Here is a 27,057-nt window from a genome sequence, read left to right as displayed (position 1 = left end):
GCAGAGAAATACGCTCCTCCACAGTATCCGCCGCCATCGCACTCGGGCGCAGGCGACTACCAGTCCCCTCCACCACCACAGGCACAATCAAACGGCATGGTCTATCAGAGTCAAGATCAGTACGACATGTCCAGAGGTGGTCCACAAGGAGGGTATTTCCCGCAACAGCAACAGCCTTATTACGGTCCTCCGCAAGGGGGGTATTATCCGCCCCAGCAACCGCCAACCGTGATCTACGAGCGAGAGAAAAGCAGTAGCGGTGGTATCTGTGCTGGTTTGTTGGCGGGGATGGCATGCTGTTGCTGTTTGGATTGTTTATTTTAAGAAATGCATTGCAAATTGAAGAGTGCTGGGATGGGGATGGATTATTGAGTCTCTGGGCAGAACGACACAGAAAATCAAGAAATGGACTGGGAATTCTTATACGCATGGCTGTTATTGAAGGGCTTGAGATTGGGTCAGACAATACCCCCTTTCGGGAGACTTTGTATTTCCGGTCCGGCTGTGCGTGATGCCTCGCGTTCGACAGGGCACAACATATCGGGCAGGAAGCGGAATTGTTTCTGGGCTGGCTAGAGTATGCTCGGTGCAAGAGATCGTTCAATCGCTCTAAGCATGATTACCCATATGGTCTATTATACATTATTCCATTGGTTCGGATGTTGCCAATGACCAAAATCAACTACTAGGATTCCATTCGTAGGCGCTTCATCCCGCCAGATTGCGCAAATATGATGAAGTTCTTATTTGCTTTCCAAACGCTTCATGTTCCAGTTCATCTTTCCTGTATAGTTGGAAGGGTTGAGATAGACCACAGACTTGCCTCGTTCATAGTCCTCCCGATACCGCGACAGCCGCCCCAGCGAAACAACCTGGCCTTAGTGAACCGGTTTTCAAATCCGCGTTTTCCAAATGTCATCAGGCTAACCAGTTCGGGGCCGGCACCGTGTCCCTTGTTCATGCTTCAACCCCTGCCGCGTCCTCGACAATGTTATTCTGTGGCCCATCCGTCACACCTTCTGGCATACGCTGAGGAGTAGGACGTACTCCTCGAGTAGCAGCAATAATGGTCACGACCACCACCAGCGATAGGACTGGCGGTCAGCCTTGTTGCAAGGAATCTGTACCAGCGAAGCAGCCATCGCTCTTCGATCCCCTTCCGCAACACTGTCGTCCCACCCACAACCTCGGGAGCCTTGCTGACCACCACCAGTCTATGGTAAGGATGCGAGCTTGGTCCTGGTACGACCTGTCGCGAACATGTTCCACAAACCTGGGACCGGTTTGCCGACCCTGGATCAGTCCTCCTGGTAGACTCAGTCGGACATCAACCAGCTCGAATGGTTTATAGAAATTGGGCGACATTGCCATCGCTGGAGGTCATCTCAGTGGTCGACTTCCCAAGTCAACTAATGTGCTGGGCGACATTTTGGTCTTTCGACGCAACCGGCGCTAGGCTGTCGGCCTGCCCTTCCGCATCGCTGCACGATGGTGTGTTCCAAGATTGCAGACGGTCGGCAAGCTCTATTCCACCGCTGCATGAAGGACTTCAGCTCTGGGAAGTAGTGTACCTGCACATTTCATCGCCCGGCTCCCTTCAGAACAGGACATCTTCTCAACCTTGGGACAGTGCACGATAGAACGCGGGATCACATAACCAAACACATGCTTCCCTGGCTTACTGCGCCGTTTTCCGTAGTAGTCATAGCGGCAGTGCGAGTAATGTCTTCCAGAGCCTCCCACATCAATTCTCCGGTCAGAGCACTGCACTCTGCGTAGCGATCGCATTGCATCTCTTGAGCAACGCGCAGAGCCTCTTGAGGCATCACGCATTCAAACGTCCCGTCCTCCAATCTCTTATCTGTTCGCTCGTCGCGTTTTAATCCCAACAGCATCACGGGCATATTGTGCTCCAAGTGGCCATAATGCATAGACAGCTGCTTGCGCCAGTAGTACTGCGCATTATGAAGCGACTCGCGCGAAGATATCGAGAATGCGATGATGGTGAAGTCCGGCTCGTCCGGGAATGGGTCCACGAACAGCGTCGACGTCGAGGGATGGATGCGGAATTTGTACGGCCGTCCGAACAGCGTCACATTCCAACTTAAAGGGCCGGCTGAAGCGGGAGCTGGCTTTCGCTGGGCTGGACTCTCGAGTTTTCCATTGCGCACGTGTTCAATTTGACTGCGACAGTAAGGCCGTATCAGTACCTCATGTAAAGAGGGTATGGTTGGTGCAGCTAGAACGCAGTAACTTACGCCAGGAACGTAGCCTTGCCCACGCCTGGACTGCCTAGGAACAATATGTCTACTTCTGGAATAGGCCTGCCTTCGAGCACAACCGGCGCCATGCTCGACCTCTGGCACTGCAGAGAGATACGATGGCAGCACCAGGTATCACCATCGGAGCACGACGAGGCTGAAGCCCCCGCATCTACGCGATTGCCGTGGCAACCACGCCGTTCCTAATCCGGAAGTACATAAATACCAAGCCATGGAACCGTGAGTGACGGCATCTGGCCATGATATTTGTTTCATCGCGACCGCGTTGATCTTTGTGCTGATGCTCCAGCAGGCTGTAGAGGTTCTTGCTCACTGGAAAATCAATTCGAGATGGACAGTCCAACCAAAACCTCGCCGCAAACCTCACTCTTCCAGGTCTACCTCCGTCTACGCCCACCTATTCAACCTCAAGTGCCCAAGCAAAAAGCTGAGAAAGCTGAGCCATGGTTGATCGTCGAACCAGCGAGTCCGGCAGCTACAAAAACTGAGAACGAAGTCAAGACATTTCCCACTCATATCACGCTCCAACCTCCGAATGACTCCCGCAAACGTGCAATTGAGAGATTCGGGTTCACCAAGATTTTTCAAGAGGATGCCACGCAGTTAGATGTGTTCCAAGAGACAGGCACAGCCGACGCAGTTCAAAGTGTGCTACAAACAGGAAGAGATGGCTTAGTAGCAACTCTTGGAGTGACTGGGAGTGGAAAGGTAAACAACACCCGAGTGGCCCTGGGCTGTAGCTGACCGCGATAGAGTCACACTATCCTAGGATCGAAGTCTCAACGGGGACTGACGCAGATGACCTTGGATGTGCTTTTCAGATCAATTGCAGAGAAAATCAGGCGCCCTCATCACCCAGATCTACCCACGGATACGGAGCTGCTGTCCTCTCTCCAGGCTTCCGATCCGTCTGAGGCTCAGATTCTCTCCGCAACCACTTTCCTAGATTCAGTCTTCAGCGATGGCGACCGAGCCAGATTATCACGAGCCCAGACACCCATGTCAAGGGCCCAGACGCCAATGATGGTATGCAATGAAACCCATGAGCTTCCCGGCTCCTTTCCCTCTTCCCCCAAACCTCGCCCAAGTACATTGGCTCCCCGGCCAGCCTTTGTCCCAGATCAGTTCGCATCCACTCCATCCTCCATACGGTGCCTGCCGTCCATTCCCCAGACAATACCTTCGGTTGAGAAGGATCCATGGCGACCACCATCCAAGGCCCCATTCCTTGCCCGTTTGAGAAGTCTCAGGAAGTCACCTGCTAAACCCCAGGTTGTAAAGGATGCCGTATCGCACTACAATCGAAAGATGCCCATGCCGCGACCCAGCCACTTTCCCCAGCAGCCGGACCTTTCATCGTATTCTTTGGACGTCGACCCTCACGCAGAATATGCTGTCCTCGTTTCGATGTACGAGGTTTACAATGATCGCATCTTCGACTTGCTATCGAATCCCACATCCCCTAATGCACCGCCGATGACAACCAGACAGGGAGCTGCCCTTCAAAAAGGATTGCTTCGACGACCCTTGCTGTTCAAGAATACCGAAATGTCGTCAGATCGCAAGGTTGTCGCAGGATTGCGCAAGATCGTGTGTGGAAGCTACGACGAGGCTATGATGGTCCTTGAGGCGGGGCTAACCGAAAGAAGGGTGGCAGGGACTGGAAGCAATAGCGTCAGCTCGAGAAGTCATGGCTTTTTCTGCATCGAAGTGAAGAAAAGACCACAAATGCAAGGATATGGAGGATATGGCATGGCTGGCTGGAGCGGTGGCACCATGTCGATTGTTGATCTGGCGGGGTCGGAACGAGCCAGAAATGCAAAGACTACCGGATCGACTCTCGCCGAAGCTGGAAAAATCAACGAAAGTTTGATGTACCTTGGGCAGTGTTTACAGGTTCAAAGCGACTGTCAACAAGAGGGCAGCAAGCCGATCGTACCGTTTAGACAGTGCAAGCTCACGGAGTTGTTGTTTTCGAACTCTTTTCCCTCGGCGAACCACACCGCAGCATACAGACCACCGCAGAAGGCCGTCATGATTGTGACTGCAGATCCACTGGGGGATTTCAATGCCACCAGTCAGATTCTGAGATACTCAGCTCTAGCCAGGGAGGTCACGGTTCCTAGAGTCCCAAGTGTGACCAGCGCAATTCTTGGGGGAGGACCGCAGGCAAGAGCTGGCCTCAATGGACGCACTACTCCTCAAGATATGCACAATAATTATTTCAGTGCTCAAGAACTGGAACAAGCGACCAATGAAGCCGCTCGGCTGGCAGAAGAATGCAACGCTCTTGCGGTCCGACTTGCGGAAGAAGAGATCAAGCGAAGCGAAGCAGAGCTGAAGCTTCAAGCAGCAGAAGAGAAGATGATAGTGATGGAGCAAGAAGTGCGAGAAGAGTGTTGGACCGAGATGGAGCAGAGGTTGGAGGAAGAAAAAGAACGATGGCGAATGGCCTGGGAGCAAGAGAAGCTCCGGGGTGAAGAGTTCATCGACGGCAAGCTTGAAATACTCGAAAAGACGACCAAGATCACGATTCATGAAGACGCTCCCAATGATGCCAGAGTTGATGAACTTGAGCGGGAGAATGAAATGCTTAAAGCAAAGTTGCGAGTATTAGAGCAGGAGATGCAGACAAGAAGTCCGACAAAGAAAACAAGAGCAGCAGCATCGACAAAGTCACGGTCGCCGACCAAAGGGCTGATCTTACAGGAGGCCTCAAACGGCAACATTGCCACAAATCCGTTCCTTACTTCGTTGAGATTACGGGACAGTGATGCGACAGTCAAAGCAAAGTCCAGTGAGGAGGATTTCCAACTGTTGGATGTCTCTCCACGAAAGCTCTCGTTGAGAAGTTCAAGCGTAACCCGGGCTGTCGCAGGGGAACAACCACCACCAAGTACGGTCAAGAAGCCTCGCAAGCTGACCACCCGCAAGTGGGATTTGGGTGATCCAGATGAGTTTTGATGTGCGCTTTAGCGGCTTTTGTATGGCGTTGGGGGTAGATATGAGGGTCGATTCATTGATAGCGTTGGATGCTAAATTGTATGACCATTGGAGACATTGTTCTGACTGCTTATCCTAACATGAACAGACGCTGCAGAATAGCAATTATTGGCCTTCAGGTAGTGGCCGTCGCACGGGTTGTGGTGACTTGACTGTATGGAACCGACCAGCAAGGCTGCCGCAAACACTGCAAGGCTGTGGGACAAGATCGTGAGACCAATGACGAAAGAATGGCATTTTGGAAAAGGCTGGACATATCATTTTTCGCGCAGCGGTGTAAGAAGGATCAGAGGAAACAGATTAAAACACCAACCACCAGCATTTCGAGTATTACAGGATTAGTCGGGAGTGGTGTTAGTATAAAGATTGTGGATGCTGTGGTGGATGGTGGTGACAACTGACGTGGCTGGGGGTGGATTCGTGGTTTTGGTGCTCCACCAACTTTCTCGAACTCGGCCTTGTGTAAAGGGTGCGAACACCACCACCAACACCACTGTTGACCGTTACTCACACCATTCCCTCGATCTGCCAGCTTTTCTGCTCTCCTTTCCTCTTTGCTTTCGCCCTCAAGCTGATTGTAAATGCATGTTTACCATCGAACGGTCTGAATTCCTATCCGTTGTCGCAGCTTTCGTCGCTCGTTCTCGAGAGAACCCTCCGGCCACCTCCATAATCCAACTGCACATTCCACGCAAGTTTGATAGCGTTCCGGCATACGTTCGAACCTCGCGAGAGTCGTTCTACCCAGACCACCGGCAACTCGTCGATAACGTTCGCTACCTTTGCCTATACCTCCGTCTTGACCTGCCGCTCAGGGTACGGCAACTCCTCACGTCAAGGCGCCATCCTCCGGCCGTCCTGCAATTAGTCGACGAAGGACAAGATTAAATACCCTTCGGTTCAGGCATCTTCCCGGGAACTTTGAGTTCATATTGAAGAGAAGAACGTGGAAGAAACAGATATAACGGTGGTATAAAACGAACTGGTCAAAGCAGAACAGAACCCCGGATCGCCCACGGAACGACCCGTGGCCGTCTGGCACGGACCTACTTCATCTACAACTACAAGCAAAGGATCGATTGCTGGCACGAGCTTCTTGTCTCGATCGATAAAGAATTGGTTCCAACGTCACCGTGTTCCATCTACAGCCTTACACACATACGACCACGATCCAGTTTAACTGCCAGTCCTGGCACACACCCCCAATGGCGCCAACCATCTCCGACCACAGTGCGACAGGCGACCTCCTGAAAACCGTATTGAACCGGTCCATATCTTCCACACTCCACACTCTAACCTCGCGGGCTACTTCATCATCATCATCAACTCACAAAACTCCCCTGGCGTCATTATTCGCCCTCATCATTCGAGGCACAGTCAACCTCACCAAACGAACAATAACAGACACAACCATCCTCGCAGCCCGATCACCCAGTTCCGAACTATTTCACCACCACCACTCGGTTCTCATCCCTCCTTCGACTCTATCAAAACGCCAAAATGCCGTCCTCGCCATCCCCACCACCTACGCCGGCTTGAACGCCGGTCCTGCCCCCGGAGCGCTCGTCGGAATAGTTCTCGGATCCATCGCCGGCTTCATTCTGATCCTATACATCATCCTCTCGGCGTTTAAATTCTCGGCGAACCGCAATACCACCGTGATCGAGCAAGATGTCGTGCATCATCGTCGTCGTTCGCCCCGGAGAAGTCGAAGCCGCAGCCAGGCCATGACCGAAGTCAGTGGTGTCGGTACGCGACGGGAACGGGTGGTGGAAGAGGAGCGAGTCGTGGTCGAAGAGCATGTGGGCCCGCCTAGTGTCGAGGAAGAGGATATCGTCGAGGTCATCGAGGAGCATTCTCCTGAACGACCTGTCAGGAAATCAAGTGGTCGTAGTGGGTATCGAACTGTTGATCCGGCCGAGTTTGGAGGTGGAGGGAGGCCGATAAGAAAGATCTCGAGGAGGTGATGATGCAGCCATAACCCATGTTGGAAAGCCATCCATGTTCAAATTGTTAAACATGAGTTTGGATGTGCACCTTTGGAACGCTCTGTCTTGATTCGTTTGTCGTTTTCCGGCGAGGAGTTGGATTGGATTGGATAGGCATGGGAAGAAATGTTATTTCGACTGATTTGACTGCCCATCAGATTGGCAATATGTGCCGGTTCACTATATTGTGTTTTGTCACCTGTGATGGCATCTACAACTGTCACATCCATGGTCTACGTAGGAATGACCATGCCTACAAACCTGGCACAGCGTAGCGTAACACATTGATCATTTTCGAGCCTTTCTATTTCCATTCTATGCCACTTCAATCCCACCTCTTCCCAACTTTAACCCCCAACAACTTCTCTGCATTTCTGTACGCAATACCCTCCAACTGCTCTTCCGTCACCAACCCACTCTTCTGCACCTCCAGCATAAATTGGAGGCCGTCCTCGTTCGTAGCAAACGGATAATCAACACTATACAAGATATGATCTATTTTCGTATTTCGCAAAATACACGCCATGGGATCAACACTCCACACACCACTGGTGGTGATATAGATATTCGTATCCCAAACACTCTTGAAATCACGTTCTCGGTCCCCCCAGCGCCTCGATAGCGCGACAATCCGATCCAGCATGAACGGCAGTGTTTCGCCCATATGCCCAATGATGATCTTCAGTCGAGTTAAACGGTCGAACAAGCCAGATGCAAACAGTCGTAAGATGTGTGTGGCTACGTCGGCGTGCCATCCGAAACCTGACGTGGCGATGGATTGCATTGCGCCTGAGGAGATGGTACTGGGAGTGTTGGGGTTGGGGTCAGTGTAGTATTGGGCGGCCCGCATCGCGTCCGTCGGCCAAGTTGGGTGTAAATAGATGGGAACATTGAGGTCTTGAGCCGTTTGGAAGAGTGTTGTTTCGTACTCTGCACTGTCGAAGTATGCGCCTGTACTGGTGTGGTTGTCGATCAAAGCGCCGACGAAGTTTAGGGACTGAATGCAGCGGCGGAGTTCGGTGGCGCAGGCGGCGCCTGAGTCTGAGACGGGGAGGACGGCGAAGCCGGCGAATCGGGGATGGCGTTGGTTGGGATTGGTGTCGGTGTCCTGCTGCTGTTGTTGTTGTTGGTGGTGATGGTGGTGCTGAATGGCTCGTGCCAGCTGGTCATTGGCAGATCGACACTGAGTCGCTGAAATCGTCCCTGGTGCATGAGATACGATCTGGAGAGATACTCGGCCTGCGTCCATGTGTTGCAGCCGCAGGGTGTCGAGGTCTGCCAGTTTCTCTGTCAGTCCGGGAATGTGTTTGAGTTGTTCGGAGTATTTGTCCCCGTGGGATGAGAGCATCGCTTCGGAGATGAAGTGTTCTTCGAGGGTGATTAGTGGTGGAAGGGGCGGTGGTGCCATCGTATTGAAACAGTGGGATAGGGTGTTGCTAGTGGTATTGGGAGTATAGTATAAGGTGGGAGTGTCGAGACGCTGGTCCCGCCCGGTCTTGGAGCAGAGATTACTCTGGCGCAATGAAAACGGTGCTTGGGATCAGTAAAGACTCTTTTCGAAATGAGATGGATGAAAGAGACCTGAGCTGAGCAGAGGAGGGTAGAGGACGGCTGGTAGGTTAGTAGGGAGGTTGTTTCTTGATCGATCTGGGCTGGTTTGGTACAGGTCAGTCAGTCAGTCCGTCAGTCAATGTGTTGCAGTTTTCGACGGAGGGCTGGGAACAAGGCTGGGAACCAAAATAGAATGTCAACCATGTACAACAAAGGTGCTGTTGCTGTGGTATCAGTGCCACACTGTGGTACCCCCCCTTATGATTTAGCCGTCCGAGGTGATCAAGGGTATGGCACTGTACAGTATGTATCCGGCTGGCCAAACTGACTTACATCGGGTGCCAGGGGGAGCAGAGGGCTTCGAGGTCTCCTTTTTGTGACTCCCTCCCCGCAGGATAATTCGTAATCCCAGGCCGGAACTTACAGTGTGCGATACAACAACTACTACGCTTTTGCACATTGTACAGCGCGAAGTCATGAAGTCACTACAAGGTCGAAGTCATGGCCAGTGGAACGTGGCTGGTCCGGCTCGGACAAGGCGGAGATAACTCAGGGGGCCGATAACTGATTGGCTGGCGGACCGGCCGGGCTGCTTATATAAGCCTCTATGTGACCTCGACACCATCACCAACATCGTGGAAGCAGGGACTATTTGATACCAGCCCTTTCGACCTCACCCTCGCTCTGCCCACTACGCTGCGACTATTCTCCATTCGAAAGTGCAGAACAGAACAGCTTGCTAGCTGACCAGGTCAACATGTTACAGTGCCTCCACTACCTGGCTTGATCTCCCCTACCTTTGACTCTCCATTCTCCCCTAACCTGAATCCTTTTTCTCATGATACTGCCCTTCTCGGTCTGCACTTTAAAGCCACCAACATCTGTTCCACTTATCACTTCTATCCTTCCCGTTCCCGTTCTTCTTCCCATTGACCCATCATGCCCATAACAGTCCGCCCACTCCCCTCCCTCCTCCCCAACGACCCTAAATCACACCATATAGGCAACCCTCCCACGGGCTTCCGAAACCCCTGGCCCTCATTCACCGAGACCCACCACGGCCTACTCAGCGTGCTCAAAGTCCGCTTCGCCAAAGACAGACCGGCATTCGTTCCCGTGCCATCAGACCGATCCGAACTGGCACCGGTCCACAAGATCGATTTTGCAGCGTTGCAATCTGCTTCTGATCCGGTTTTTATGAAAGTGACTTGGATTGGACATGCGAGTTTTCTTATACAGACGACATGTCCATCGCCAGCACCAACAATACCAACGACATCACCAAGGACACCAACACTACCACCACCACCAACACCAACGACGACAACAGTATCACCGGCACCGTCACCGGCACCGTCCAACTCTAACCGCCTTCCACCTTCCGGACAATCACGAACCAGAGGCATCAACATCCTCTGCGACCCAGTATTTTCAGACCGCACGTCCCCTATATCCTGGTTAGGACCAAAGCGATACACGCCTCCACCATGCTCATTGTCCGAACTCCTCGATCACATAGAAATCGACGTCGTCCTAATCAGTCACAACCACTACGACCATGCGGATGCGGCAACCCTAAAGACGATCTGGGCGCGCCGGAAACAAAATGTTCGGTTCATCGCGGGTTTGCATAATGCGCGATGGCTGGTTTCGGCTTGCGGGATTGATAGAGAGTGTATTATCGAGTTGGATTGGTGGGATAGAGTGGAGATTGAAGTTGACTTTGATATTGATATTAATCAACCACCGGCAGCATCGGCATCGGCAGAACCGGGTCAACGTCAAGAAGCCACTGCAGCGGTGGGAGGAGTACAGAGTGAGACCTCCCCAAGCAATCCAGGCAAGGGCAACGAAACAGCAACAACGTCTCCTGAGGCGATACCACGGACCCAACCAAAAACAGACAACAATACCACTCCATCATCAATGGAAGCAAGAAACTCGAACTTGGATTCCGCAAGAGCAAGAGCAAGAGTGCAAATCACATGCACGCCAACCCAGCACTTTTCCTCCCGCAGCGTGTTTGACCGGAACCACGACCTATGGTGTTCATATGCTATTGAGGACTGTTCCACTTCATTACCATCTGGGCAACACCGTGGTCCTAAGATCTATTTTGCCGGCGACACGGCCTACCGCACCGTCGGAGTCACGACAACAATATCCAGCGAAGCCAAAGACGAAGTCAAGGACAGAGATAGAGATCAGACTCCAGCCTGTCCAGCATTTAAACAAATCGGCAACCTCCTAGGTCCCTTCGACCTGGCCCTCCTGCCAATCGGACTATGCCAGCCTCGGGAGTTCATGTCCAATGTCCACGCGGACGCGTGGGATTCCGTGCAAATCCACAAAGATGTTCGCGCCCGCAAATCTATCGGCATGCATTGGGGAACCGTGCGTGGCGGGTTGTCGGCGCAGTATGAGGATGTGCGGGATCCGCCGAGGCATTGGAGACGGGCGGCGGAAGAGGCTGGGTTGACCTGGGGGCGAGATGTGGCGTTGATGGATGTTGGGGAGACGGTGTTGGTGCGTGGTGAAAGGAAGGAAGGCGATGGATGAATAAGTGGATGGATGGATGAATGGATGAATGAATTCAGCATGATTGCGGTTGAAGTTGGATTTTGGAACATGTATATGATAGTGGGCATCAACGAGAGTTTGCTGCTTCGCATTCTAGATGTCTTGAGGTGAGATGTCTTGTTCCTAGGTAGGTATACTACCATGCCTTCCAATACTGGCGCATACGATCGATATCAAAACACCAGATCGGCAGCCCTCCGCCAGATCACCTCCTGCCTTTCGAGCATTTCGGCGGTGAAGAAGAATCGAAAGTCTGCGTCGTCCCGGACAAATTGGAGGGGCAGTGGGAATGATGCCGCGCAGTGGTCTTGGGTTGTGTCTACTTCTTCATGGTGGTTCTCTTTGTAACTGGGACCGCTTCGACTTCCACCTCCGACACCAACACAGCCACCTCTGGCACGGTCATGTTGGCCACAGTCACCGCCGACGCGAATCTGATTCAGTCCATTCACGCCTGCAGCGTCGGGGTGGAACGTCCTGCGAAGAGAGAGGTCTGTGAAATGATTAATCAACGACGAAGACGCGAGATTGCCTCTGCTTCTGTGATCATCGTTGGTCTTGTCGGTGCTGGTGTCGGAGATCGATCGCTCACTTTGCCTCATTCTCTCTTCTGGACATCTCCTCTCTCGCTGCGCGCTCGGCAAAGCCGCCTGTTCTCCCGCAAGCCTGGCAGTGGCTAGTATCGACTCGATTGACCAGAACGTGTGACCTTTGGTGGCGCCAAGGTACTGCATGGGAGGCGGTAATACTTGGTCTATGATATCTCCGTTACGATTTCTGCTTCCATTTCCAGTTCCCCGGGTATGAGCACCGATTGGCGGTCCACCCACTACCACAGACCTCACCTGGCCTCCAGTCTGCGTCTTCAATAGTTCGGCGAAAACGGCGCATGTGGATGCGCAATAACCCTCTGTCAAGAGGACAACGTTCGACGGGTCGAAGATCGGCCGGGCGGATTTGTTAGTCGGAGTCATATGGAAGCCTGGAGGGCCAAGGATGTCCGGGTTGGGTCGAAAAACGTTGGTGAGAGGCCTGCCATCATTGGAGGAATTGAGTTGGTGGTCGTCAACAATAGTGAGACGGCTGTTGTCGGTTTCTTCTTCAAGTCTTTGGAAGCTACTCTCGTGGACTTCCTTTTCATCTTGGCGCCGCGCAACATTGCCATGACGATAAAGTTGCTTCTGTTCTCTTTCCGCAGACTCTTCCCCGCTATACATGTGAGCCCAGTCCTGCCATGGCGATCCGTCCGGCGTAAGATACGAATGGACGTCGAACGGATTCCCCACGGCAGAGCCGGAGTCGCTCACGTTTAACTGGGACATTCTTGTTCCAAGGTCATCCAGAACAGACGAAGCGCGCATGTTCGCCAGAGCAATGGGTTCCAGATCCGGAAATAGTTGAACAAACAAATCCAGCCCTAGTTCGACGATTCCGCCTCCATTGGCGAAGACATCGATAATCAACTTGGTCTTTTTCTCGATTCTGCACTGCTCGAGAAACTTCGAGACCGTGGCCTGGAAGCCGGTTGCCTCCTCGTCCGGGATATCGAAGCTGGGAACCGACAAGACTGCTGTGTCATTCTTCTCGGCGTCGAGAAAATATCCTGCCACCCGTCTTCCGAAGTCACTGACGACAGGTTCGGGGTAGAATGGCAGAAGTGGTAACTGCTCATGCTTCGACGGAGGCGGAGGCTGGGCAGGAGGCGTTGTTCCTTGGGGCTCCTTGTAAACGCAGAACTTTGTATAAGCAGACGATCCATCCGTCACATTGTCGAAACTAATGGCTATCTCGGCAAGAGTCGGGACATGAAGAACCGATCCATTAGCGAATTCAATGCTTGTTTGTGGACCTGGATAGAATACCGGATTCACAAACCCTCCATCTCCTGCAGCAGCGCCGAACTGAGCTACCTGTGCAGCCTCCCAGAACAGGAAGTTGTATCCGGCATCGGGGTCATGGAAAGGGAACTCCCCGGCCTGGGACATCAGATATTTTAGTGTTGGAACGCCGTTAATGCTGACCACATGTGACGGGGGCTGACTGTGGGCCTCATGTTGAATTGCTAGATCGATACTGCCTTGAACCGTGATTGATTCAGGTTCAACTACAGGCGGTTGGCCAGACACATCGCTTCGCAAATAGACTCGTGGTAATTGTAGGCCGTCAGACGAGACGGACACGAGCGCCGCATCGGGAATTTTGAATGCGCCTACGCTCAAGAGGTCCGGGATGAATGAAAAGTGACCGTCCCGAGCGGACAGAAAGAGGCGGTACAAGTCGGTTTGAAATGCATATTCGCCGGTGTATTCTCCCCCAGCAACTTTGTCGATTAGATCTTGGAGAGACCTGAGGATGTCTATTGCCGCGTGTGGATAGTCGGCTGGAGGGTCCGCTAGGTAGTGCAACGTCGACTGGAGTTCGACATAAGGTTGCAGCGAATGCAGAAGGTCGAGGGCGGCTTGGGTGTCGATCGGGATGGACTGCAAGCATTCATGGAAGAGTTGGCCGTCAACAAGGGCCGCTGTGACTGGAGGGCTCGGTCAGATTGGTTCTAGAATAGGGGTGATTCAGCCAATATTAAGGATTGACACTCATTGCCTGGTTTCCTTGATGTGGGAAGTGGTGGTTAGATGCATACCTGTTGGGGTAGCAGCCACGTAGGAGGCGCTGGCAGCACTGACTTGCGCGCATGGCTCGGAAAAGGTCCCGGAGGAAGGCAGGGGAGTTTGTCCACCGATTACAATTCCGAGACTTGCTAAGGCGCAAAAGAGAAACCGCATGCGTCAAGAACAGCGTGATAAAGCATTAGTGTCGGAAGGCTCTCTCTTTCAAGCGCCAGACAACGCAGAAGAAAGGTCAACACGGCAAAATAGATGGTCCAGGAAAGGAAGACTGGAAGCAAGACACAGGGAACTCCAGTCCGTAGAGATAGACACCAACACGGCAGAAGGTGTGTGAGGAAGCATCGAACTGAAGTCAGAACAAGACCGACCCTCCAGAGAGCCCCGGCGCGGGACAGGGGAGCTGTGGCCGGGGCAGACATCGAGGCCAAGTTGATAGCGGCAGAGCCTCGAAGCATCTTCTTAGAGTAGCCAATGCATAGCGAGATCATAGGAGATCAGAGATCTCAACATACAGTCCAAAAGGTGATCAAGGGGATGATTGTGGATCCAGTGTAGCTCTGAAACCGGAGATGGACCGTCCAGAGCTCAGGGTATACGTACAGTATACGTACCCTTGTCGACGCGCACAGCCGCAAGAAATGGAACCATTACGACGCATCCAAGTCTGGCATGTGATAAGATGCCTGGTATGGAATCCTGTATTTTGCACATTGTTGAGTAGCCCGGTAAGAAACCTTCAGCTCCTGCTATGATGACTAGGGATGAGAAGTCGAGACAAAACGCGAACGTTACAACGAAAGTGAAGATGCTAGATTGACCCACCGTGGGCCGTGGGAAACACACTTGGATATAATTAAGCGAACCATTCGGGGAATATCGAAGTCACCACCAACAAGACTACGACCATACCGTAGCTAGCTGTACAGCGTAGTATTGCGCAAGTCTGTACTGGCGCTCCTTATGCGAGATTGGCGACGACATGGGTGTTGATAATGTCTTTCTATCGGTATCCTGGCTAGTATTGTCAAACAGTCAGCACCGGCTGCTGGCGGAAGGCGCTGTTTAAGGGATAAGTACAACAAGGATCAGGACCTAGATTAGATACTGCATTGTCTGTCAACGAATACATCCATCGGTATCATCCTTCTCATAAACACTTGATATACATGCATACGGCCATACAATCATACTGGGATATCATTGACAACACAACCTTGGCAATCAATAACTCTCCCACACCTGTTGACCCATGGAGATCAACCGGTTGAACAGCGCATCTCGGTCCTTGATAGCCATGACATGGTATCTCCGACCATCGCGGGTCACCAACTCGATGCCATCCTTGACTTCGCGGTTCGTGGCCCATCCCACCACAATCTTACCCTTCCATCCCAATCCGCCAATCTTCTTCACTTCCGCCAGATCGGCAATCGAGATGGCCCAGTCGGGATCGTGAGGCATGGTTTCAACCGACTCATGACCGTCCAAATGCGTGGTGAAATAGACACACGGCGAGGCTGGTCGATTGCCGCTGGGAGGAGAAACCGAGCTGTCGATGTAGACAGCGCCCTTGCGGCCGTTGTATCTGCCTCGGTATTCCACTGGGCCCTCGACCTGCTTGGCCTTCATCTCGTCTTTGGTAGGCAGAACACCCAGCTTTTCCTTGGCAGATTGGGATCCCAGTGATGCTTTGACGGAGTCGACAGTCAGTTTGGTCTCTACACCTCCAGCCGTGGTAGTCTTGAACGCAGACATGATCTTGGACCCGATGCCTCCCTTCTTCTTCTTCTGTGCCTCTTGCTCCGCTGCCTTGGCCTGGACCTGTTCCTGGGCTTGTGCCGGGGTCTGTGGCTGGCCAGCCGGTGGCTTGTCCACAGTGATGGCATCTTCAATCTCCCCGTGAGAAGCATCCAGTCCGTTGTCTGTGAGAGCTTTCTTGTCCACTTCGGCCGGCTTCTCTGGCGGAGGCTCATTAGAGGTCGGAGGTGGAGGCAGAGGTGCTCGATTGGCTTCACCGATCCGCAAAAGTGTAAGGGTAAGTTGAGCATTGGTAGGAACCCCCTTGAGGAGCGTGTTGCGAAGTTCCAAGTATTTGGGCCAGTCGGGGATTTTCTCGTTCAACAAGCGGATACCGCGTTGCATCAACGGGTCGGAGAAGAAGGCAAAGCCGCCAAAGAAGGTGGTTCCCTTGATGACCCATTCCGCTCTGGTGACTAGAGAAATGAGCAGGAGAGGGACGAAAATGGCACCGAGTTGGTAACGCTTCTTGTGCGAGAAAGGTGGAGTAGGAGACAAGGCATTCGCAAAGCGCTCCCACATGTCCGAGACATCGTTGATTGCATGCATCACAGGACGCATCTGCTTCCACACAGTCTCTTCCATCGGCTGTTTGGTCTTGTCATGTGCCGGATGTGGCGTGTCACCTTGGGCAGAAGCAGAAGCATCGGCAGCAGCGGTGGCCATTTTGGTTGGATCAGGCGCTGAAGCATCGAGGGTCTTGCTGCCACCTTTCTCATCCGGATTGGCCTGGTCGTGCTGTCCCGCGGCACTGGAGATGGCCACCGAGGCAATACCAGATACCAAATTGCTGGCTTCCTGCTCGACAGCCTCGCCCTGGTGTTTCTCCGGCGCGCCTGTAACACTGTCATGACTACCCAATACTCCGGCCTTGGGTTTCTGGACTCCACCAGTCTTGTGGTCGACCAGAGCCAGGGGTGCGGGTGGGAAAAGAAACGTGCGAGCCTCAGGAACTGTGATAAGGACAATGATGAAGGTGAAGAGTGTTGGCATGATCAAGTCGAAGATCCAGGCGAGAAAGTATACTGCGGCAAAACCTGCCGTTCGACGGGGTTCGCGCCATGATCTCAGTCGAGCAATGTGTTTCCCAAAGGCGATAAGGCCAACAATGACCGTCATGTACAGCCGTTCCAAGGTGGATCGCAGTTTGTCGGGAGAGAATTCATCTTCTTCGGCGATGTTGAGGTCGAGACCTCCAGGGGGTGATTCAGGGATTGCTTTGACATGGTACATTTGCTACAGACAGCAGAGGTAAGTGCGTGTTCAAAACCACAGTATTGAAAGGAGAGCGAAACTTGCCTTGTTGAATCTTCTGACCAACGTCCACAGCTCCTCGTTGGGCAATCTGCCGACAAAAGTTTCTACATTGACCGCGTTGGCTTGCCATCCTAGGTTGGTGGTTGTATCTTCCTTACCGGCCCGCTGCGCAGCTCCTTGGATTTCATGGTTCTCGGTGGCCAGTTGGTGACTGGTGGTGGTCTTTTGTCCCAGAGGAGCCTTGGGGGTTGCAGTTACAGGCTTGGCCGGTTCGACATGTCCAAGTCTCTTGTCGGAGGTCTCTTCGCCTGGGGGAGTTGTGCCGCCGTCGCGGAAGACGTAGCCTGGCGGAGGCATGGTGGGAAACGTAGAGTGTGGCCAGTCAGTAGAGGATGGAGTATGCAGTTGGAGAGGAAGATGTGTGAGGATTAAGCTGAAGAGCTGATATACGTTGGGTGTTGAGTTGCGAGAAATGCAATCAACTCTAGACAAAGAGGTTATAGACCAGGATAGAATCGTCCATGTCTTGTAACTTGACTCTTGTTTGTCCCAGTTCCAGGCGCAGTTCCAGTTCCAGTGACTTTTCTGGTGATGGACGCATTTCGTGGCCTTGACGTCATTGGCGTTGTGGTGGAGCACATCTGATCAAGATGCGAATCATCAAATCATCGCTTCCAGTTCTGCTGTTTGGCATGTCAACCAACAACTTGAACTGCATCATCAGCATCGCTCGCTTGTCTCGTCCTCGTCTCGTCCTCATCTCCAGCTGCCACCGCGATCACCCACCCACTAACTGCTACCATCCAGGTCGCCATCTTCTCCACCAATCTTTCCACCTTCGCCTATCGTGGCCCTGCTGCAGTCCGCCAGCCTGAGCGAGCCACCATTCCATCCCTGCTTACCTGCCACTGCACGCCCACTCCCACCCTCACCGTCCTGACAGGGTTACGCATGCGGCATTTCGACCAAATATGTGTTGATGGACCACTGCAGCACTGCAAAAGAGCACGGAGCACATGAGATGTACAGCGCCGGTTCTTCATTGACAGTCCACTGGCAGCAAATGCCTCTGAAACATATTTATGACCAAGCCTTTCCAGGGTTGACAACACCAGACAGCTGGCCGGAAGTACACAGTATGCCGTAACGCTCCAGCAACCAATTCGATTGTGTTCGCGGAATCGTTGACCTTCTCGTCTCTATATACTTTACTATATACCTGTACGCTCAACACAACGGCGCTAATTGATCATCCATCATGAAACCCGTCCTGCAACTACCTGTTTATCCCTCATAACCCGTCTATCCATTCTGTATCCTAGGTCGCAAGAAAATCGGTCGCTGGCGTAACCTGCGCGCGTACTGTACTCAAAAATGGCGCCCCCTTGACCTATTAATCACTCCCCCTTTTCCACGACTTCAAATGCAATTCGCTTCGAACTCTTCATGTCGTTATATTCCAGCTATACCGAATAAAAGGTTTCATGGGACAGTAACGGTCCAGCCTGGGCCATGGTATACGGCTTCCCATGCACGTACCTACTCTTCATGGGCTCCTCATCAATGGCACAATGGATCTGCCCATCTCTGCCCCGGAACCAGCCCAGGGCATAAGTCTTACCCAGCGTTTTGAGCCGCCGCTCCATCTGTTTATTGTTGAGGCGTTCAGTATCGATGAAATCCGTCAGCATCTTGCTCGCATAGATGAAAGCCAGTACGGCAGCGATGGTGGATGGTTCGCGTGGGAGGAACGGATGTCCTCGGCGCCAGTACACCAGCGAGGTGGTGATGATGACACACACCAGAATGACCATAGAGAGCACGACCGACGCCCAGAACGAGATCAGAGTTTCGTCGCCCAAGGAGACTTCATGGGTGGCCAACTTATGCTTGATCTGTTTCCCATCCTCACCGATCAGGTCCTTCGCATTGACCGAGAACGATCCCACCGTGACGGTAAGGACATCCAGAGCCACGGACGAAAAGCCCACCAGAGCCACCAGATAATGTCTTTTCCACAAAGCCCGGAATGGCATCCACCCGTACACGGTGGCCTGGTAGTCGAGGGTCAAACTGTTCTCCGGCCTGGCTTGGCCTTTGGACAGCTGATAAAACGGTTCCATCAACCGCACGTCGGACTCGAACGTACTGAAGAGCAGCTTCAGTAGCGTGGCCACCACGATCGACAGCCAGGGGAGCGTGTTGGGCACCACGTTCCCGTCGGTCAGGGTGATTATGGGCACAGCCACGAGACAGAACACCTGGAACAACAGAAACCAAACGGCCGCCTGGGTTCGAAGCATGGCCGGATGCGGACTTTTCAGTTTCCTCTCGCTGTCCTGAATCGGTTCGCTGGTCTCGCTCCATTCGCCCTGCCAAATGGAAGATTTGTACAGGACATATCGACGATGTTGGAGTCGTTGATGGATTTCTTGCCGGTTTGCCAGGTCGAGACCGGCAAAATCTTGGAGAATGTGTGATTTTGTCGCCATGGACGCGATTCCTGCAATGCCCTTGGGGTCGCTGAGGAGACCCGATTTCCGACGCAACTGCAGAAACAAAACCACCAACACCAGCGCCACCACGACATAGCTTGCCGACAACAAGCGCGACCAGACGCTGGACACGCGGACCCAATATTGCTTCTCGTCCGAATTGATGCACCTGTCACCGTCAAATTCGCAGTTGGGGTTTCTGTTGAATACAATTGACGGGTTTTGCAGTGCAGGAGCCGCCATCGAAGCGACAATATTGCCGGTCGTGGAAAAGAGCACGGCCCATTGTTTGAGCCGAAGAGCCTTGAAAGGCACAAAGTATTGAAACATGGTCAAATGATCGAGGTTCAAGCTTGCCGACGCCCGGGCCCCTCGAGGTCGCGATAGCTGATAGAACGGTTCCAGCCGACGGATATCGAAGTCCATGATTGAAAACATTACCGCATATACGATGGTGACCATGGTGGGGAGGTCTGTGTAGCCATGGTCAGCACGCAAGTTAACCAAGACGCGCACGGCCTTTTCGATTCAAATGACGGAAAAGAGAAACAGCAGCTCGGCACTCACATTTCCATGCGAAAAAGTCCCATGTCGAAATATCCGCCACGCGGTTGAACGCTAGGAGCCCACTATTCCGTTTGGCAGCCTTGACCGATCGCTGAAACAGGTACTCCTGAAATCCAGCTAGGCCCAAAGCCAGGATCACAAGAAACAAAATATACACGCTGCTCATAGACCAGGGCTTCCAGTTGGGAATGTCGGGATCCTCGGGGAAGAAATAGGATTTTGTCTGTTGCGGCAAGATGCTGTGTCTCATAGACATGTCGTCGAACGTGCGGCTGGCTCGAAGGTCGGTGTGGGCACCCTCGAGGGTACTCAAGTCAACCACTTCCTCCTCGACCTCGACAATGGCGTTCTTCTCTCGCGCCAGGCTCTGCCCGAGATCACGCACCGTTTTGGTCCGGTCAATTCTCGTGCTGTAAGCGTCTCCTCGACCAGCTACAGAAGGATTCCTGCCGACTTTGGTGGGATTGCGTCGAAGCTGCACGCCAATATCCCTCATCCCTTCTCCAACCGACCGGTGCTTGTCGACAAACGAGCGAAAATCCGGTTTCGTCGGACGTACATATGCCGTGTCCGACTCTGACTCTGGTGGGGGAGAAGTCGGCTTCGACAAGTCCGCCATTTCCCAACCCATACCTTCGAGAGACGAAATGTCCACGATCACTCGGTCGTCATCACCCTCACCCTCGTCGTCCAAAGTCGCATACTGCCGTCGTTGTGATCGCTTGCCAGTTGATCGAAAATTATATCTGGTCATCGGCGCAACTTTGGTAGTGAGCCGGCGCAGCATTGACTGGGCCCCGGCGGGACTCCGTCGACGAGTTTGAGATTTGGATGGTGGTGGTGGCACGAGCGGCGGCCCTGGCTGTTCTGCAAGTTCGTTGAATGAGTCATGCAGGGTTTCGCTCTCTTCAATCGAGCGTAGACGGTCGTCGCGCGAGTTTCCTCGAGAGTGTCGGCCGCGATAGTACGACGGAGGCTCTGTTGCGCTACTAGTCGTGACATCTCGGCTACTCACCAGTTCGACGTCGTCTTCGACGGCGATACTCGGCAGTTCGCGCAATACTGTGTAACTGTGGTCTTTCTCCATGGCGGGCACCACTCACTACACTGGTATCTGATATGCGCGTGATTTATGGAGATTGAAACAGACCGAATTCGAACAAGGTCGTCATCTCTGACTCGTCGCTGGGTGTATATCGCTCTGATTTGATCCCGGAACAATCATCGTTGTAAGTCCAAGTCCTTTGCTATGGCTGCGTTCGTTTGCTCCTGAACTGAGGTTTGTTTTCAATTGTCGCGATGACTTGAAGTCCCTGGCTCTGGCTCTGGCTTGGAGGGGAACGCTGAGGCTGATACTGTAATAGTAGAAGTGTGTTTCAGCGCCAGCAAACCCCGGATTCTGCAATACCCCGGAACACAAAAGGTGAATGTATGTATATTCCAACTTGAATCCTCGGAATCGCGAGTGGGAGATGATTTGAGGTTTGGTAACGACAAATTAGTAGCAAACAAGTCCTCAAACTCAACAAAGTCGGCGCAAACCAAAGCGGGAGTCGTCGGACTTGGGACCTTGGACTTGGAGTTTTGGGGCTCCGCGGGCGTGGGTGTGGAAGCGGACCTGCTTGCTGCAAGTGGGCTGCTGGGCTTCTAGGGCTGTTGCCGGCGCCAGAGTCCCGGGAGGGAAAATGAATCCAATTCAAATGTCGCTACGCCGCCACGTTTCTTGAGGCTGGCTCGCTCGGTCAGGCTGGCTACTATTAGTAGGAGAGCTGATAGACTATCGTACAGCTGTATATCAAGGTGAGGGTGATGAATTGATCACAAATGATAATGGTGCTATAGAGTCCTTAAACATACGACTTCAATTAGGGTCACCAGCAAAAGTGCATCACCGTTAAGGCGTCCCGCCGCGTTGCGCAATCTGGCCAATACAGTAGCTTACGGTAAGCAAGTGTCTCAGGGTCTTCAGCCCTGTACTGTAAAAAGTTGATGTTAGGCCAGCCTCTTTTGGAAGCGTGCGACGGAATGATAGTACTGAAGAAGAACAGAACACGGGTCTACGAGTAGGTAGTTCTCAGCTCGCGGCGGCGGACTTTTGCAAGAACCAATGCAATGCGATGCACTACTAGTACGGCGCCAATAGACCCAAGAGAGCAACGGGGCTTCCAGTTGGATAGGTTGCCATGAAACTTGAGGTGGTACAGAACAGTCCCAAGATGGAGGGATCCATGCTCTACACTGGCAGCCCGATCGGATGCATCTACATACCGTCCCATTCAGCTGGCAGTCAATCATTTTTACGATTGAATTGCGGTCCCCACTGCTTGAATCCCGAGTCTGCTTTTAGTGTTCCTAACCCGGCTGATTGAATGTGAGCCGTCCTTTTGTCGGTCGCCTTTTGAATGATTCGTAGAGGAGCCCTGAATTGCATTGGTGCACAACTTGGGGCCGGTTGCGCCTCCTCTTGCTTGTCCATTGATCCCAGCGGGCCCTAAGTCCTCGATCATGCGCTGAATCGGGGCAGAGATCTCATGGTCACTCGATTTCCACAGACGCCGTGTGTTGTAGGCATTCAATGCCATACCTTAAAGTACAGCCTGGATGCGATAGTGAGCCAGAGATCCCATCGTACTGCCATGTCGACCATAGACCATACGTGCTTTGCGTGCTTTGCATCCTGTGGACGAGATGCTCTTCCACCTCGAACTTGAAGGCTGTCGATGCCGTAGGAACTTTCTGGCATAGCCCGACTGCCTTAGCCCGACTGCCTGTATCGGCTCGGTCCTGATAAGCACGCAAAGCACCCAGAACCAGTCTCACAGTACCCGATACCCGTGCCCGGCCGATCCGATTATCCCTTTACCACCCGTAAAGTCTGGTTCGGTACTGTACCAACAACCAAGCTCTAGCTCTCAGCCAGCTCTAGCTCATCAATCATTCCCGCTGAAGAATCACCATCAACCCCATAATCCCCAACATGACCGTCTTCAGCCACGGATGTTCACTCAACATAATGGTCACGTATCCCACGGCAGGCACATATCCACGCACACTGCCGATGATATCTTCTTTTCTGTCCAAATAGTTTTGTCCTCGAGCATAGAGTTCCGTATCGTCGGCGACGTTGTTGTCACCTTTGGTCAATAGCTTGGGACTATTGCTCACGTTTGTCAGTTGACCAACAAATAATGAGATTTATAACGCGCATACCTTGTATTATTCACCCCTTTCTCTATCGTCGGCGTAGTCGGAGCATGACTCCTCACGACCCGATGGACAATCGGAATATCCTTTCCTCTGACATTATACACCACAATCTCGCCCACTTCGGCGGTCTTGTCTCGGTTCCATAGAAACAATAAATCTCCTCGCTGGAACGCCGGTTCCATGGATCCGCTGAGAACCACCACGATCGGGGAAGGGGAGTCGGAAATGACAGATAACGATTTCCATAGCATGAATGCCGTCGAGAGGACGAGGGCGAAGTTGAGGACTTGGCTGAGTGAGGTGCGTGGGTTGGAGAGGTAGGGCGCGAGTGAGGATAACATTGTGTCGGTGGTCGGTTTCTTATGCTGGTCGAGCGAGGGTGCAAGACAAATCAATTGAAAGGGAGTCTATTGCGATGTAGAGGGACACGAAGGAGAAGAGGGTATCATATCATGTCGCGGACCGATTTGTCGAGTAGGAAGGTGGTTCGAAATTATGGCTTTCGAAGCAGTCGTCTGAGCAGGATGTTGTAGTGAATGGTGTATCCCACAACCACAGCAAGACAAGTGTCGTGAACCGCGATGTCGAGGAAGTCCAGCGGAGGTGATTGACCGACGCAAGCTAAACATGGCTGTCTGACTGACCATTTGTGGCATTTCCCTCCATATTGTACCCACTAAGCCCGGTGTCGGTTGGTGAGGGTTGGCTCGTCAGGCAGCGATTATTGTGCACAACGCGAGACCTCGATCAAGTTACAACACGTTCAGATTGCCTCCATTTGACCAGACATCTCTCTTCACTCTGTACGAATTGCTTGGTTCGAGCAGCACCAGCGATAGATTCAACCGTTGATTCATTGAATCAAAACATTATGCTAAAACATCTCACTGCCAGCCTTCAGAAGCATCGGCCATAGGGACAAACATAGCACTGTAGGTATCAACACGCTTGAGTGGACTCTGGACTACCAGTATCTCAACCTGCAAGCAACCACATATACCAACATTGCATGTCATGCAAAGAAAATTATCGTCATAGCTCGTTTCGTTTCACATCGTTCATACCGCGATATAAATCATAACCAGAAATAGAATCTCTCCGAGCAGCGTAGTGACCCTGTCTGTAGTAGTCGTGCGACCAGCGACCAACGACCCAGCATCATGATCTTCGCAAACCAGATCAGATCACATATCACACCTCCCAAGGCAGATCTCCCTCTTCACACCGCATGCACGTCAAGTATCCCAGACCGCCGCCCTGGCCATCACTCAAACTCCTCAAATCCAGTTCAAGGCAGTTTCTCGTCAACGGCTTCACAAGATCACGCGCGACGTTCTTGATCTCGTCAATCTTGCGTTCAAACCGCCGCAGATTTTCCCGAGTATACATGGACGGCGAATTCGGAAGACCCGGCGGTCTGATCTTGAGGAACCGCTTGAGTTCGTCGTGAGGAAGGTAACTTTCCGGATTGGTGGATGCTATCATCCGGAAGATCCGACCGGTATTCACGGCTGTTGCTGTTGGAGGAACGCGCACGAGCGGCTGTGGCGGCGCAGCAACCATAACTGTAGTACCTGGAGCTGGTGGTGGTGGTCTGCCAACCACTCCTTGAGGTTGTTGCATTGTATTCGTATTAGCATTCGCATTCGAACTGCCCGGCCGCGATCCAGATCCATTCTTCAGTATCCCACGCACTTCTGGCGTCGTGTTCTCCGCCAACCATTGGCGCCACAGGCTCATTGCAAGCCAGCCAAGATAGTCGTTTGCAGGATTGACTCTCTCACCGCGACTCGTGGTCAACGTCAGTCTGAACAACTTGGTTTCTATCTTTTGTTTCAACTCTTCCAGCTCATCCACTTTATCCTCGATCAAATCGATAACAGACAGTGGGACCTCGTACCGTCCGCCTGAGTAGTCCGGTGGCTTCAGGTACGGCAAAGCAGCAGGCCACTGGCCCACGACATGCGTGAGAGCTTCCGAGAAGATGATGCGACTTCGAGCCAGATACCCGAGTTTGAGATATGAAGGAGGATACTTTGCTATTTGCTTGAAGAGTCGAGACGAAAACCGGAGGAGGTGATGGTCGACCCGCGGTCCAACCACCGGGAGAGCGTCGTACATGTCTGCCAGAGACAAGAGGGCCTTGCATTCCGAGTATGCGGAGGCGATGTTGGTCGAGTTGAGCACGGGCGGGAAATTGTAGAAGATGCGGAACAGATTGTCGTAGTCGCGTAACAGCGGGTTTGTAAGGGCTGGATCTGGGACTACTGCCAGTTGCGCGGCGGATTGCGATGCTGCATGTCCGTGATGAGGCAGAGCAAGGCTCGCCATGGAGCGGAAAAAGGACGAGTGATGAGCTGGAGCTGCTCGGGGCTGTGTCTGCACCGGCGGGGGTGGTAGCCGTGATGGTGCGAACAGCGGGCCTTCAGGTGTCTTTTGCACCAGGATCGGTTCGTCGTCGTCCTCAAGATTCTCCCAGTCCAGTTCATACCGCCACCTCCGCCTCGAGGACGCCGACCCCGACACTGGTAGAGTGGTGCGCCCATTTGATGTACCCGTCCCCGGACCGGCCGTTGCGCTGCTCACTCGAGATGCTTCCTCCTCGATAGCACTCAAAGCTTGATTGTTAGGTTGTCGCGAAGACTCCGGCAGAACCTGAACCTGATGACCTCGGGACCATTCATCGCTAGTACTCGCCTCGAAGAACCCCGAGAATTGCGCCAACGTAAACCGGTGCAAGAGGTATCTCTTCTCTTGTCCATCGCAGGTCAACACGATCTCCACATCGCCCGACTGCGCGAAGAAGGGGAACTCGTTCTGCGGTGACTGAAAAGATGACGTTCCGCCATATGAGGACCGTCCTCGACGATGGTGATGGTGGTGATGGCGCGACCGAGACGTTCCAGATGTGACTGTCGGCGCGCCTCGAGAGTGGTCGGCAAGTTCGGCTCGTGAGACCATCGGAATGAGAAAATCGGATCGGTTCAGGTCATGTACTGCGAATAAGGCTGGCTCGTTGCTCTTCTGTCGTCCATAAGGCTCGAACGAGGGAGGTACCGCACAACTCGTATCCGACTCTTTGTAATTCGAGATAGAACTGCCTTTGATGCTTTCAAGTCCTTTTCGCAAACCACTGCCAGCCCCTCCTCACCACGTTACGCGCCTCGCCTGCAGTGGTCCGCAGATGTTGCCTTTGCCTGCCTCGGTCGCTTGATCGAGGGTCGGCCGGGGATGCGCTGCCTTGCCTGTCGTTCTCGAAATCGTCTCCAAATACCATCAATCGGTTTAAAGCGAGATACTCGTGTCAAGCTCAAGCTGATCGTTCGATAGCAGCGCCCTTGCGCACCACACTGCGAAGAACCTTCAGGTTCTGGCGACGGCCGCTGGCAACCGCAGGCGCGCCAGGACCGTGGAACCGAAGTGTGGCGATGAGAAGCAGACAAGTCCATTTCGGGATCTAGCTTGGATGCCGGTCCAGTCAATCCCAGCCACTCGTTCAAGTTCACTTGGTCGCGAAGCAAAGCCACTGGCACCATCAGAACAACCTTGCAGTTCGCCTGGTCCACTGGACATGTCATTTGTGGAAGAGATACAGCGCTAAGAGCATCACACAGGCTTGAGGACTTGATCCTACGTGGAATAATAATGGGCAACCCATGACCAGAACCTTTACATTCATACTGATTCACCTTTTATGACAGTGACA

The 27,057-nt window shown here is 52.8% G+C and overlaps 10 protein-coding genes across 10 annotated transcripts; 3 read left to right on the top strand and 7 right to left on the bottom strand.

The window, feature by feature from the left end:
• Positions 1-1,649: 1,649 nt before the first annotated feature.
• Positions 1,650-2,350, bottom strand: HMPREF1120_01996 (uncharacterized protein; the record flags this gene model as incomplete). Its single annotated transcript, XM_009156026.1, has 2 exons — positions 1,650-2,184; positions 2,259-2,350. 2 exons carry the CDS (start codon positions 2,348-2,350, stop codon positions 1,650-1,652), a joined length of 627 nt encoding a protein of 208 aa, XP_009154274.1.
• A 262-nt stretch (positions 2,351-2,612) lies between these two features.
• Positions 2,613-5,246, top strand: HMPREF1120_01995 (kinesin family member 20/23; the record flags this gene model as incomplete). The annotated part of the gene is made up of 3 exons (XM_009156025.1): positions 2,613-2,990; positions 3,036-3,308; positions 3,564-5,246. The coding sequence occupies 3 exons, from the start codon at positions 2,613-2,615 to the stop codon at positions 5,244-5,246; spliced, it is 2,334 nt and encodes a 777-aa protein (XP_009154273.1).
• Positions 5,247-6,490: 1,244 nt separating this feature from the next.
• Positions 6,491-7,252, top strand: HMPREF1120_01994 (uncharacterized protein; the record flags this gene model as incomplete). The annotated part of the gene is made up of 1 exon (XM_009156024.1): positions 6,491-7,252. One exon carries the CDS (start codon positions 6,491-6,493, stop codon positions 7,250-7,252), a length of 762 nt encoding a protein of 253 aa, XP_009154272.1.
• Positions 7,253-7,598: 346 nt separating this feature from the next.
• Positions 7,599-8,681, bottom strand: HMPREF1120_01993 (uncharacterized protein; the record flags this gene model as incomplete). Its single annotated transcript, XM_009156023.1, has 1 exon — positions 7,599-8,681. One exon carries the CDS (start codon positions 8,679-8,681, stop codon positions 7,599-7,601), a length of 1,083 nt encoding a protein of 360 aa, XP_009154271.1.
• Positions 8,682-9,471: 790 nt separating this feature from the next.
• On the top strand, positions 9,472-13,993 carry HMPREF1120_01992 (uncharacterized protein). Its single transcript, XM_009156022.1, has one exon. It carries the CDS (start codon positions 9,764-9,766, stop codon positions 11,381-11,383), a length of 1,620 nt encoding a protein of 539 aa, XP_009154270.1. The 5' UTR covers positions 9,472-9,763; the 3' UTR covers positions 11,384-13,993.
• On the bottom strand, positions 11,578-14,184 carry HMPREF1120_01991 (uncharacterized protein; the record flags this gene model as incomplete). The annotated part of the gene is made up of 2 exons (XM_009156021.1): positions 11,578-13,931; positions 14,043-14,184. The coding sequence occupies 2 exons, from the start codon at positions 14,182-14,184 to the stop codon at positions 11,578-11,580; spliced, it is 2,496 nt and encodes an 831-aa protein (XP_009154269.1).
• A 1,065-nt stretch (positions 14,185-15,249) lies between these two features.
• On the bottom strand, positions 15,250-17,439 carry HMPREF1120_01990 (uncharacterized protein; the record flags this gene model as incomplete). Its single annotated transcript, XM_009156020.1, has 2 exons — positions 15,250-17,061; positions 17,143-17,439. The coding sequence occupies 2 exons, from the start codon at positions 17,437-17,439 to the stop codon at positions 15,250-15,252; spliced, it is 2,109 nt and encodes a 702-aa protein (XP_009154268.1).
• Positions 17,440-18,545: 1,106 nt separating this feature from the next.
• On the bottom strand, positions 18,546-21,231 carry HMPREF1120_01989 (uncharacterized protein; the record flags this gene model as incomplete). Its single annotated transcript, XM_009156019.1, has 2 exons — positions 18,546-20,050; positions 20,145-21,231. The coding sequence occupies 2 exons, from the start codon at positions 21,229-21,231 to the stop codon at positions 18,546-18,548; spliced, it is 2,592 nt and encodes an 863-aa protein (XP_009154267.1).
• A 1,847-nt stretch (positions 21,232-23,078) lies between these two features.
• On the bottom strand, positions 23,079-23,692 carry HMPREF1120_01988 (signal peptidase I; the record flags this gene model as incomplete). The annotated part of the gene is made up of 2 exons (XM_009156018.1): positions 23,079-23,298; positions 23,355-23,692. The coding sequence occupies 2 exons, from the start codon at positions 23,690-23,692 to the stop codon at positions 23,079-23,081; spliced, it is 558 nt and encodes a 185-aa protein (XP_009154266.1).
• Positions 23,693-24,542: 850 nt separating this feature from the next.
• On the bottom strand, positions 24,543-26,312 carry HMPREF1120_01987 (uncharacterized protein; the record flags this gene model as incomplete). The annotated part of the gene is made up of 1 exon (XM_009156017.1): positions 24,543-26,312. The coding sequence occupies one exon, from the start codon at positions 26,310-26,312 to the stop codon at positions 24,543-24,545; it is 1,770 nt and encodes a 589-aa protein (XP_009154265.1).
• Positions 26,313-27,057: the final 745 nt, after the last annotated feature.

This window comes from Exophiala dermatitidis (assembly GCF_000230625.1).
Source record: "Exophiala dermatitidis NIH/UT8656 unplaced genomic scaffold supercont1.2, whole genome shotgun sequence".
NCBI lineage: Eukaryota > Fungi > Ascomycota > Eurotiomycetes > Chaetothyriales > Herpotrichiellaceae > Exophiala > Exophiala dermatitidis.
The sequence above is the reverse complement of the archived record's forward strand: the minus strand, read 5'-3'. Positions and strand labels throughout refer to the sequence as shown.